This window comes from Tribolium madens, unplaced genomic scaffold, assembly GCF_015345945.1.
Source record: "Tribolium madens isolate multiple individuals breed KSU strain unplaced genomic scaffold, Tmad_KSU_1.1 Scaffold_96;HRSCAF=242;Tcas5.2_LG5, whole genome shotgun sequence".
Lineage (NCBI taxonomy): Eukaryota > Metazoa > Arthropoda > Insecta > Coleoptera > Tenebrionidae > Tribolium > Tribolium madens.
The window spans coordinates 5325150-5338776 of NW_025401068.1; the positions used below are offsets into that span (position 1 = coordinate 5325150).

The window sequence follows — 13627 nt, forward strand, 5'->3', positions numbered from 1 at the left end:
TTCCGGAATGAATAGTTCTTCTTGTGGAAAATCGGGTGTTTGGTTGTTGCGGAACGTCCCAGTGCGAACATTCCGCCTAATTAATGTCTTCATCAGTTCAAAACTATGAGCTCGATCTGTTTCAAGCCGAGGAACAATGGTCGAGGCCGGGCCGACAAGATTGCAAGGAAATAAGGCCACTACATCACGGCGAAGAGGTGCGCTAATTACGGATTTCGAGGGGAAAAATGAAAGAAATGAATTTTGGCGCCTCCGCAACGAGGTTTATTTTGGGGAAATATGTGCGATGGTAATTTCGTACACACCCACCCGACATAACTTCTCTTTTAATGCGAGGAAAAGATTAAATAGAGGGGACGGTAATGATAATATTATAATAATCTGTTCTTATATCACACTCGATGTAATAATTATGTACGCGCTTGATTACGGCAATTTTATTGAAATTTAATTACACGGACATGTGAGAATATTGACTTAATTATTATAATTTCATGTTGGAGTTGTAATTATGATTGCGATTTGAGTGAAGACGTGCCGTAGAATCATTAACAAAATGTTTTACACACATAAGCAAATATTTGTCCATAAATTTAAATTCAATATAAAAAAATCTTGCTTATATTTTTCTTCCAAATCGGGCGCAAGCCCACAAGCATTGCCACTGAATCTTATTAAAGCTCACTTCTATTCCACATTTTTAATTGAATCCAATTGAGAACAAGTAGGGAGTGTGTCTTAGGAGTTTTTTATGTAAATCGTTTTCATTTTGTTTTACACCAAAACAAGGACTTGAAATTTACATTTTCGGTACGAAAACAGATTTGTTTTTTATTCACCGCTTTCTCAAATTGAAAAATCTCTTCTCACTCGACTCCAGCACTTGTAGTACTTAATTAGTGTCATTTGGAGTCATTAGACTTCTAATTGGTACTTACTACACTTTATAGCCTATTGAAAAATAAAATAATTACCCGATTAATGAAAATAGTCGAAATGTTTCGACGAGGCTGCACCCCGATGACTTTTACGTAGTCATAAAACCATAAAAGACAACAAACGTGAAATTTACATTGTACCAACAGAAAAGTCAACACTCAGTTTTATGCTTTTACGGCATGACGCTTTCAGGATTTACATTTTCGTTACAGAAATTCATATACGAAGAAAAAACACAATCTGTTGTATTTTATTATTAAGTATGTCTCGATCGAGTGAAAAATCGGCTTTTCTTCTTCGCTCGCATAGAAGAATTAATAACTCCATCCCTCGAGGCCTTTGTTCCGACTTTAACAAATTCGGTTAGAATTGCTCGGCGAGCTTAAATTATTTGTTCTTTAATCGAAGTTTGTAATTTTTGACTCCCAGAGACTCCGGGTTGTTATGTCATTAAAAAGATGAAAATGCAAATTTTTCTATTATCGGAGGCTAAAAAGAAGTGTAAAGCGATTTCAAAGAGATATGAAGGGCGACCAGTGGCGTAGGGAGCAGTTCCAAGTGGTCAAAAAGTGATCTATTTTAAAAAGGTTTAACCAAAATTATTTGAAACTTTATAAAGTGCAAAGTTTTATTTTTTTATTTATTTGTTAAATACATATCTAGAACCTTAACTTGATTTTTTGATTGAGCTTAAATTGATCTTTTTTTAATTTCACTATAAAGTTTAATTGAAAGAAATTGATGATATACCTAATCCCTTGATACGAAAACACAATCTTTATTTCATTCTTTGTGATAATTTTACCGGTTTTATGAGTTTCTATTAGGAAAATATTACACAACACCAGTTGATTTTTATAAGTTGTCCAATCAAAACATCATAAAAACATCGAAAACTTAATATGAAACACTTTCTTTTTTTAATAAATTTCTGAATGGACTTTTCAATTCAGGCAAAAATTCTTGCTCACGGCGCCACTGCCCTCTTATTCTCATTGTGTCAAATGAAGATGTGGCTTTCAAGGGTTGATCTCGTCGCGATCTTGTCTTTTTTATGTATAGTCGACGAATTTTGCGGCGAGGAAGCGGATTAAAGCTCCGTTTTTATCAATCGTTGCGTTGTAAAAGAAGCAAAAAGAGGGTCGGTAATGCGTGAGGCGTGCCTCGAATGCGGAAGGAGGCCGCGATATCGTTGCATTTGTTTGGTGCTTAGCCAACTGTTGGTGTGTGGCTATTTTCGAGTATGTATGCATGGTATCAAAGACCGACCAGATGGAGGGACAATAGACAGGAACCCGGAGTCGTTACTCACGCGACTTCCTTTTGTTTCATCAAAGCCATCTGTGACGTATTATGCAAGCGAGTGACATTGGTTTTCGCGACTTTTTCACGTCTCCGGGAAATTATTATTCACGACAATGGATAATAAAGTTTACTAATATTTAACAATAGACGAAGGCAATTACTCACACACGTAACAATAAAATGTTTATGAATAAGCGTCGCCAATTCATAAATTTCTGTAACTTTGTCATGAGTGATTATTAACAATTAGACGTTGTTTAGATAATAATAGTCGGCGTTTTATGAGCGTTTAATTGACTTTAGTGTCAGTGTTTGGATAAGGGGAAAAATCGGCGAGTTTCGGGTCGTTTATTGTTGTGACACAATCGGAGAGGAATTTGCGGAAAATTTACAAATGCATGTGCATTGGTAATGACGACGCTCCCGAAGGGGGGCCCCCGAAGGTGTCGCCGATGACCCAAATCTCAAAAAAGCTGCAAGTCAATCCAGTTGAATCAGGTGAAGAAAAATATTTTCTCGCTCTATTTCTTCCTGTTTGTCTGAATTGTTTACAGGCTTTGGAATCATTCCAGACAAAATTGGGTCGTTTATTTAATTTTTATTTGCTAATATTCTCAATTAATCTCAGAATTTGATCCGTTGACACATCAAAAATGACAATTCAAAGTACATATTTCCAATATTTTTACACGCAAATGAGCTTGATAAAAGGACGTATATCAAGACTGTTCTGAAAATTTATATAAATCGTTACGTTTAATAAAATATCGAGACATTCGATATACTACTCAGGGTAAGTATAACATTGTAGATAATAATCCTTATGAAAATATTGTCAATGCTGACTTTTAGTTTGGTCTCGAAAAAATTGGTTTTAATCAATATTTACTCGGAACTTAATTTTAGATATTAATTAATTGTCAAAAATGTATTCATAAGAAGTTTCCATTAAAAAAATTAAATAAATTCCACAATTCAAAGACGAAAAGATATTCTTAAACCAAAAATCAAATTTTTATATTAGATACTTCATAATGTAGTTTTTGAAAAAAAAATGCATACGTTTTAATTTAGTAAATTTATTAATTCAACACCTCCTTGTCTTGTGTCGTCACCCTATATGCACAAGTTGGAATTTTTTTCGCAATTCTAATTCTTGATTTCAGAGAAAAAATATTTCAATTCAATTTTCTAGAAAAACTTGCACGTAATTCTGACACACATAACAAACAATGTTTCGCGAAATTATCGGTAACAACCGGATTTTTTATTTTGCATAACAAGGAAAGTCGCGTTGTTTTTTCCAAGCTTGCCATTTGCAAATGATCAATAATTTTTCCATCATATTCTATCGTTAGTATCCTCTCTCGAAAGTGAATCACTTGATACATGCATTATTCACGTATTGCTCGTATATGAATATTTCCGTTGCTATAAATAATCGTGCCCTCATAAAAAATCCATATTCAAACCCCCTTAAATTGTCTATAACAGTGATTCGATATCTCACTATGTATCTAGGTAGAGTCTCCAGAATTGATCATCTCTCGAGGGCCAAAGTTCAAGTCGGTAGAATTCCGGCGACGTTCGTTCATAATTCACCTCTATTGTCATAATGTATGTTTACACACGGCGAGGGTCTCTCGTTTCCTTACATTGTTGCCAACAATACATTAAGCACATACCTATATTCATATCGTGAGATAAATTTCCAAACGAGTTGGCGCAAATTGGAGAAAAATCCTCGTCGAGAAGGATTCGAATCCGGCCGGTTGTCGCCGAATGATTGAAGTCGACGGATCAGATCCATATTAATGGAACTTACCTTTGGAACGGCCGCGCCGCCGATTCACTGCCGTTTGATTTGTAGGCTCATTTTCTGCGAGAATTTTCATCGGACGTCTCAGACATGTTCGGAATCAGTTACATTGTACATAATTAAATTCCTGAATTGTGTCGAAGTCGACGGAATTCAACGAAATTACGACGAACATATCGGGAGGATTTTACGTGACGAGAAAAGACCGAGCGACTTTGCCGAGTCGTAAACGCAATTTTACGACACGGGGCAGAATCTCACAAATTCGTACAGAAAACAAAGTTTCCATTCTAAAAAAACACACACACAATATGACTACACAGTGAGACAAATCAAATGCACTAAAAAAAAAATTAAAAAGTCCACACACTTTGAACTAACTATTTTTTTTCTAATTTAAATGAATTTAAAATACTTTAACTTTAAAAAAACATTACTCAATAACTATTAGGCCGATTTTATTCAAATAAAGGCCATTCTAAAGGGATGGCCTTGCCCTTTAGAATGATATGAAATTTGAAATTGAATATTGGCAAATTTTTCTTCGAACAGTGTTCGAAGAAGTTCGCAGTAAATCGAAATAATCTAAGAAAAACCCTACGAGTAATTTTTTTTTCATCATTACTGTCGTGTAGATCATCTATTTATTAGGTGTAATCCAAATATTCATAAAAATATACCGAGTAGTTTTCAAGAAATGATTTTTTAAAGTTAAGGTTTGCTTGCTCCATATAGGAGAAATGCATGTTAATCTTACTTAAAATTGCATTTTTATAAAAGAATTTGTGATCAGTGATCATTTTTAGAACAAAAAAACTCTTTATTTGCTTTAATTAGCACGCAGGTACTCTTTGTTTGTTTTAAGTAAAAAAAAACAGTTTTTGTTTATTCTAATTAGAACAAAGAAGGTGCAATTGACCATTTTTAAGCATAAAAAGAGCTTTAAAACAAATACTTTTAAAAAATGTAATTTTAATTTCTATATGGCGCAATACCTGAATAGCAAACCTTAACTTCAAAAAATCATATCTTATACTTGGTATATTATTTTAAAAATTTGGATTCTTACTAATAAAAAGATGCTCTACGTGATGGTGATGACGAAAAAAAATTACTCGTAGGTTTTTTCTTAGATTACTTCGATTTACATCGAACTTCTTCGAACACTGTTCGAAGAAAAGTTTGCCAATATTCAATTTCAAATTGCATATCATTCTAAAAGGCAAGTCCATCCCTTTAAAATGGTCTTTATTTGAATGAAATCGGCCTAATAGTTATTGAGTAATGATTTTTTAAAGTTAAAGTATTTTAAATGCATTTAAAATAAAAATAAATATTTAGTTCAAAGTGTGCGGACTTTTTGAAATATTTTTTAGTGCATTTGATTTGTCTTACTGAGACGAACAAAATAATATAAAATTTGTCAAGTTGTCACGACATGACTTTTTTTGTCGCCCTGTGTTATAAAGTTTAATCATTAATTAAACAGTCTGCTATTTTCTATCCTTGTCGTATACTTAAGCATCCTTGTCTAGCAGTGAGCTTTGAATTAAATTTCAGTCAAGATCACATGTAACGTTGAAATTAAGTTGGCAACATTGTATGTATAATGTAGAAACAGAAGAAATGAAAATGGTTCAAAATCATATTAAAGATTGCCAACTTAATTTAAAAGTCGCAGGCCACTTTGATTTAATTGAAAACTGAAACAATAACAAGCGACAATCGCACCGCACCCACTGCATTTCTCCCGTGGCCCCCAAATCGGCACATCATCGTGTGTCTATTTCGGGCCGGTTTTGCAAGCGTCTAGAAATGCGCGAATCCCGTCCGTTTATGCCGCCTTAACCACAATCCGCGTGAGCTGTGAATTAACGAGATAATATCAAGGCTACAGCCCCGTCATCAAAATTTGTCGTTGCATCAGAGTCGCCAAGCGAAACAAGAGCGAATCTGACAGCCAGTGGTGGCTGCGATTTTCCCGGCGTGCCAAAATTTTAAGTGCTCGATAAGCAGACGTGAATAAAAAAGGAGCCAGCTGTTTCGACAGCTACTCGCAATAAATTGATCCGAGTAGGCGTGATGGTGTATATTTTTTAAACATTTGAATTAATCTACTCCTAGTTTGCATAATTATCCCGTTGATGTCACAACAAAGTGTCTAAAAATGTAAAGAGGACTTACTTTGTAGCGTCGCCGCCGTGAAACTCAACAATCCTTGCAGAGATCGGGAATTGTGACGGAGCAAACCAGCGAAATCCTTTTGTCCTTGCTTCCTTAATAAATCCTCATCCGCATCGCTGCAACACTCGCCGCCACAAACACTTCCTGCAACAAACAGAAAAACATACTGACTGACACACCCTGTATACATTTTAATTAAAATAACATTAATCCACCCCGTATATTCTATTATTGATCACGCACACGTAAGCGCAATTTAATTGGACATCCACTCCAATTAATTAGAGAACCATTGAACATAACGTCCGCAAACATTTTGAACATTTTTGCACAAAAAGACATTCCCGTAATTGCTATGATCTTCCGATACAAAATAAAAATGTCGTTTCTTATCAGCGAGCGTATTTTTTGTGTGTGCATCCGTTTCGTTTTCCTTTTTTGAAATATCGTTTCAATTTCCTCGGTCATATTTTCGGTGTTTTTTCTACTTCTTTGCCGCATGATAAATAAACTCGGACATGATTTCCACCGAGGTGGAGGTTATTTATGTCGGTAAGAATTTTGTATTTTTCCCTGAAATTCCTGGAAGCATCTTATGAACTTTCCTCAAGCAATAGGAGAAATTAATTGTGCTCGAAAATGTTACAAAGTTCGTTTACAAGATTCCGATCGATTTGTCCCGATAAAGGAAATTAGAAAATGAGGTTTTTCAAGGGAATGCGGCCGGAAATTGTTGGGTGACTGAACTGGCGAAGGGAAAGATTGGGAGATTAAGAAAAGAGAAAAATTCTGGCTAATCAGGAGATAATAATCAATCATCCCAATATAATACATACAAGATGAACAAAAAGTATCCTTTCAGAAAAAAAAATAATTGATGGAAGGTAGTGATATAAAAATGTGAAATTTTTGTTTTGTTATTGAGTTCTGTTTAATTTCTTAAATCATAGTACGAGTAATTGTTTCATAGCAGGTTTTTCAATTTAAAAACAAACTTTATTATTCTTGAATAACACATTTTTTTATGAATCATTGATCAGTTTTTTTCTGAAAATAACTAGTTTAAAAGCAAAAAAGAATGATTCCTGGTTCCATACTCTTTGTTAACCCTGTGAATATACCCAAGGCGTTCGAGAGTATTTGAGGTTAAAAAAATTGAGAAATCGTGTGCAAGATGATTTATTTTCTTTTTTTTTAATATAATTTTTAAATTTTGTTACAGTTGTGTTTCATAACGCTTTGATGGCGATTAAAGTTTTTCTCGAGCTGTTATAAATACCCTAGGTTTTGAAGAAATAACTTGTCAGTTTTTGGGATAAGTCGTGTGTATTTGAGCCAGACATGAAGTCTGCAAGCGCGTGAACCTCAGACGGGCTGCCTCCAGCTGCAGCTCGATATTCCCGTCCTTCGGCCAGGTGGAGTGTTTTGCATCACAACCACACTTCATAGAGCACTGAATTATGACTCTAGTCATAACAGTTTATAACAGTTGCGGTGCGTGGCTGGCATGACAACACCTAAAGTTCGGTGCGAATTCGCAATCCTTTTATGTTCCGGAAGAAAGTGAATTTTGTGAGTGGATCGATGTTTGACTTCATCACTTGTTCGTCGGTAATAAAAGTAGAAGCTCGTTTAATCTATAAATAAAACATTTCAGGAGAACGTTCTGTGATTTCTCGGAGGAAAATCGAGTGAATTGGAGGAAAACTTCTAGCGGATTAATTTCCATCGAATTCACGGTCCACCACTCATCGCATTGTGGCAATTGTCGACGTTAAGTAGATTTTTCGAGTGGAAGAAGCTTCGAGTTTCGGAATATTCGCGCATAGGTGAATATAATCACATTTCAGATTTTTCAAGACGAGAAACCCGCCATTGTCATCGTCGGTAATAAACCACCATTCATCAGTTTTGCTATTGAGCGATTCGATTTTCTACCGTAATGAAACGTTGCGACACGACTGATAAAATCGTGGGAACTTCGGCGCGAAGGAATCCAATTAAAAGACGAGAATAAATGAGATTAATTTATTTATCAGCTACAGGAGTATGGAGGACCGAACATGTGTTAATGGAAATTCGGCCAAAACTTGATCTGCCCACGCACGAGATACACTTTTCAGATCGAAACTAAGCTTTAATGAAGCACTTAACACGAGTGTTAAGCTTAAGTGTGCTTCAAACTGCGAGAGCTAAACACAACAAAGAAAAAGTCGGAACGAACCACTCACAAACGGAAAAAGTCATGATAATCCCAAATCATATCAATCATAAAAAAGTGTCTCCTAAATAATAATTTTTCAAAACGCCACACGAGAATGGAAATTAAAGTCTCTAATTTTTGAAATCCCATATTTTTAATTCGAGAAATTCTTCACAATTTTTAAGATTAAGTAAATAAACACATTTCAACCCAAAACTTTTTTAACAAAACTTCCAGTCAGAAACAAAAAACAAACCAAATTTTGGGCATGAAATAAGCTGCTAGCAATTTTCTAACCAAAATTTTGACTAGAAAATTTCCGTTTAAAAGAAGCAGACTATAATAAATTATTGTTTTTCTCTCTTTTTATGTAATCCGTGCTTTTTCATCTACTTTCTGTCTGATTTGTCTGCAAAGTTTCGTCTTATTCTCCGCCTCGAGTGTGTGCGAAACGCTCCAAGTGACATAACACGATTTAGCTCCTGAAAAAATGTTCTTGTCGCGTTTTACATTTCAATCCAGGAATCGATGCCGAAGGCGTGTTTTAACATTTGTATCTATCGAGTTATTCTAATCCACTTTTTGCTGTGAAAAGTTAAACGGTCGCTGCGCCATCGGCCGATAATTGAGCAGATGTTCTCAATTAATAAGTAATTATCCTCCTCAAGGCCAGCAATTGATGAAAAATTGTCGTGAGCAATCCCTCTTTGATACCGTTTAATTATAGTGGATTGAAGTTTGCCATTTACGGCGAAGACAAATTCGTTCCAATTGACGTTTTAAGTGTCATTTGGATGGAAGAAAGCTTCGTGTTGTCAGATCAGGATTCCATTCCAGCCTCCCACACGAATTCTTCGACCACTGGACTTGAGGCAAGCGAACGACTTAAAAATCAACAAATTAATGTTTTGACTCTTCTCATTCCTGACCTCTGGATGCGTCGATGACCCCCACGATTAACTCCCGATTTTTATACACTGCGTAAATAGAAGCATTGATAGCAACAATCATAATTGAAACTCTCCAAGGGAATTAATTGTGCTTCTTGCGATTCAACTCGAAAACTTTTTTAATATTGAACAGACTTGGCGAAAAATCGCTCATGCCATAAAGAATAATAGTACACGAATTTCTCAGAAATGGCTTTTATGACGCTTTTTACTGTTACGTTTCGACTTAAACGGGTCATTACTACCTGCTAAACCCGAATTTTATGCACCATCTTGGATTTTAATGTCTCACTCGCAGACAAATTGCCGCAAAGCCGGGCTGGAAATAGAAGGCCGATTCCTGAAGAAGTGCCAATCTCATCGAAAAATGAGTAAACCAATCCTGATTGCGAGTAGAAATAGCACGCAATGCAATAGAAACAAATAAATAAAATGATCGAATTCATTTAGAACCAAGAAAATTACGAGAAATAAAAAAATCGTGCGACGCTAATGATACAAATTAAGACTTTGGTGAGCTTGCAGAGTCAGCGTCGAAGTCAAATTCTTCGTATTGATTTGGTGGAATATTTTTGTACCTTTTTTGAAATGAGGATAGGTAAAGGGATTAAACATCAGTAAAATAAAAGTTCCTCGAGAATTCTGCCCCGAAACCAATTAATCAGCAGCTCGTCTGAACGTTCGGTAATTACAGTGACAAACGATCTTTTGTGAAGAAAATATTTAGTGTAAATTTCGCACAGAACGGCAATTAATTATTCCCCCGGATCTGAAATCTCTACCTCACCTGTCTTGAGTTAAAGGAACGCCTCTGAAACTTATCCTATAGCTTTCATAATGAAAAACAGATTTATATAGAGCCAGCTCTGATCACAAATTTCGCTATTTTTTGGCCAAATGTAATTCGGTCGAGACTCCGAGACACTGACCTAATATCGTCCTGGAAAGAAGTTGAGGCTTTTCGGCGCCGTTTCTATCGATTCGGTCGTCCCGACGGCGGCCGCACACCCACATTGCCGTTCCGGCTTTGTAAAGTCGACTTTTTACAACCGACCGCAAAGGAATTATCAAAAAGGGTCAAGGATTACGACGGGACACAATGTTTACAAGGGGGAGCCGACATGGGATAATTAATTAAATTGTAAATTGGGAAAATTGCGGCAGGATGAAGCAAACTCTATTTCAGAATTATTTGTTTTCACTTTCTTTGCCTCTTCGGGGATTTATTGGATTTTTTCAGGGGGTTCTCTATTCTCGCGCTCTCTTTCGGAGTACATTTTTCTTCATCTGGAGTCAGCTGTCGGGAGTTTTTGTTATGCTGACGTTAAAGACTGATTAAAGTTGGTTTAGCGATTTTTTAGCGACGAAAAACTTCATAACGCAAGAATAAGACACTGAAACGTTTGTAGGTATAAACACGCAATTTCACAAGAATATTTCAAGAATTACAAACAAAAAAATTGCTTTGCTTTTTTACACACTTCTTTTACATTTTTCATATTTCCTTCTTAACTGTAGATTTTTGAAACTATTCTATGATATTTGCTTTCAAATTTCATTTAAAATCAAGACAAATCAATAAAATTTTGGAAAATTATTTGTAAAGAAATTAAACGTAAAAGAATCGTGATTATAGTGCCTAGAAGCCGTGATTTGAGTAATTCTTATAACAACAATTATTTATGAATCAAGCTATTAAACAACTATGTACATATTTTATTCAATCCTTTATGTTAAAATTTTATCTACTCTTTTCTTCATGTTAAAATGAAATTTTATCGTCTAGATGATAAAAAATATAAAATGACCATTCACCGTTTTCGTCTTGTAGATACAGCATTTTTGTAATAACTTGCAACAATAAAAATTTTCTGCTCAAAAGTGAACATTATTTCACTCAAAATAAATAAAACGCACACTTGTTAAAGTTTCCGCTGACATTTAATGTCAAAAATCAAGGTTGCCATCTTTTGAAGGACTTTAATCACCGTCTACTCTAATTTATTTTTTTTGATCGCACGGTTTATTTATGTCACCAAACGAAATTCTCTGATTATTAAAATTAATAACAGAAATTAGTTTTATAAAAATTTGAAGAGAAATTTTATTTTAAGACTCAAATTTTATTAAATGACGACTGATGTATGTACATAAAATATGCATCTTCTTCTTGGATCTTCTTGGTATGGAAACGATAAACAAAAACACGATTAGCCTGTCACACCAAACTTTTAATTAAAACAAATATAAAACTCTTTTATTCTCACCTGAGGATGACCACTTTGTGGTTGAAACGCGTTTTGTTTTAAATAAAAGTTTGGTGTGACGTTTTTCTTCATAAATATATGCAAATAATTGTTGTGAAATATGTATATCGTTTGGTGCTATCAAGTTGGTGACAAATCTATCATTTTGAGAACAATGTAATTGTTTGGTAAGAAAAACGGAATAAGTTGGTGGCTGATAAAATGACACCTAGTTCTTTTATAAGAATCGATTATCTTTAACTCCGACGAACGTTTCATCTATTTTCCGATTCCCTTGAAATTGATGTGTTTCTACAGAATTAAAAAAAACAGTCTGAATTTCGATTCGTGAAAGTTTTCCGTTTCGTTTTCTCTCCAAATCCCTTGTCGCAGCATTTAACCTCTCTTGACACGAATCCACATCGAATTGCATCACTCGCTGCACTCTCGTCATTCCAATCGAACAATTCCAGCAGATGTTCGTTAGAAAAAGCCTTTCGCGAAACGGAACGCCTCCTATTAGAGGATGAATAAATGAATCGCGTTCGCCCTCGTTAATTAATCCGGCTAGCGACAAATGAAGCAGCGGGATCTTAACCCAGATCGATGATTTACCTTCAGATCAGGTGAAACTCGTCGGAAAAATCATCAGTCGGATCTCGTCTTGGCCATGTTTGGTTCTCGACACACCCACGCTGGGTTTTGTAAGTTTTCGCCGTTTCTAAACGACCACATTCCTTAAATGGACATTATATCACCTTCGTCGGTAATTGATCGTTTAATTAGATACGAACTGTTAAAATGTCGGTAAACTCGTATCGCAACAAAGGGCCTCTCTCTTGAGACAAATTTATGCAAGAAATATTAAAATTTATAGAGACAACGAGAGATTAAATTCGGATAAGCCACTTATATTAAAATTAGCAATGTCTGAAACAAGTCCAGATAAAAACCCACTTTGCATCTAAATAACTATAACTGTGTTTATAATGTCGACAAAAACCAAACACCAAGATCTAAATCTCTCATTCTGTTTGTTATTTCGACGAAATTTTCAATCTACTTGCAAAAATTAAGAAAATAATCAACGACTTGCTACTATCTATACGTAGAAACTGTCCATACATTAATTATTATTCATCTGATTTTATCCAAAAATATATTTTACCCAGAATTATCGACGTACTTTACGTGAAAGGCACTTTATAAGCCGCAATAAATCCAGATTAAGATTATTTTAGACCAAGACTGTCGAATAATAATCGCACAAACCTCGTTATCTCACCATTACCACTAATCAGTGAGAAATACAAGTATTTCGCTCACCGCCAATTAATTATAATTACCAGAAAAAGTGTCTCTTTCCGCTAGCTCGAAAAAGTCACCAAACAACTGTTTCAATAAAAATCCTTAATTGGTGTTAACGTAGGGTTTTTGTCACTTAAATGCCACCAATTAATTAGTTGTTAAATTGATTAGCTTTAAATAAGAATTTTTATTTATGGCCAATTGGCAATAGATTTAAAAGCATTTTCATATTCGGCCGTTTACAACACTGACGGCAACGGAATATGGTTTTGCTGACTTATTTAACAGATTTCAAGTTATGTGAACAAAATTAATGGAATACCCAATGTTTTTTTAATATGAATTTGAAATATAAAGTGTCAAATGATGTCATGTACACAGCTGTCGAAAATTACTCCACTTGTCTATTACAACTACTGTGTTTTTTTTTAGGTGAAATAGGTCACAAACATTTGATTTTTGTGTAAAAGAAAGATCTGTGTACAACTGGACCCAGAAAAAAACACGAAAAGTGACAGAATGGCGATTGAAATGGCACGACGTATGTAACCAGTGTTTATTCCGACTTTTCATGTGCCACTAAAATTGCAATAAAAAATCCCTAATTGYGGTTAATCTAGGGTTTTAACATGTCACTAAACCGTTTTTTCTGGATTTATGAGTCTCATGGTGG

At 34.9% G+C, this 13627-nt stretch overlaps 1 protein-coding gene across 1 annotated transcript in view; it reads right to left on the reverse strand.

Annotated features, from left to right (window-relative positions):
* The window catches only part of LOC123013752 (division abnormally delayed protein), a 48626-nt gene that overhangs the window by 30730 nt on the left and 4269 nt on the right, over positions 1-13627 (reverse strand). Inside the window, exon 2 of the mRNA XM_044412510.1 lies at positions 6248-6391. Coding sequence (XP_044268445.1) covers positions 6248-6391 — 144 coding nt within the window. The remainder of the gene's footprint in view (positions 1-6247; positions 6392-13627) is intronic.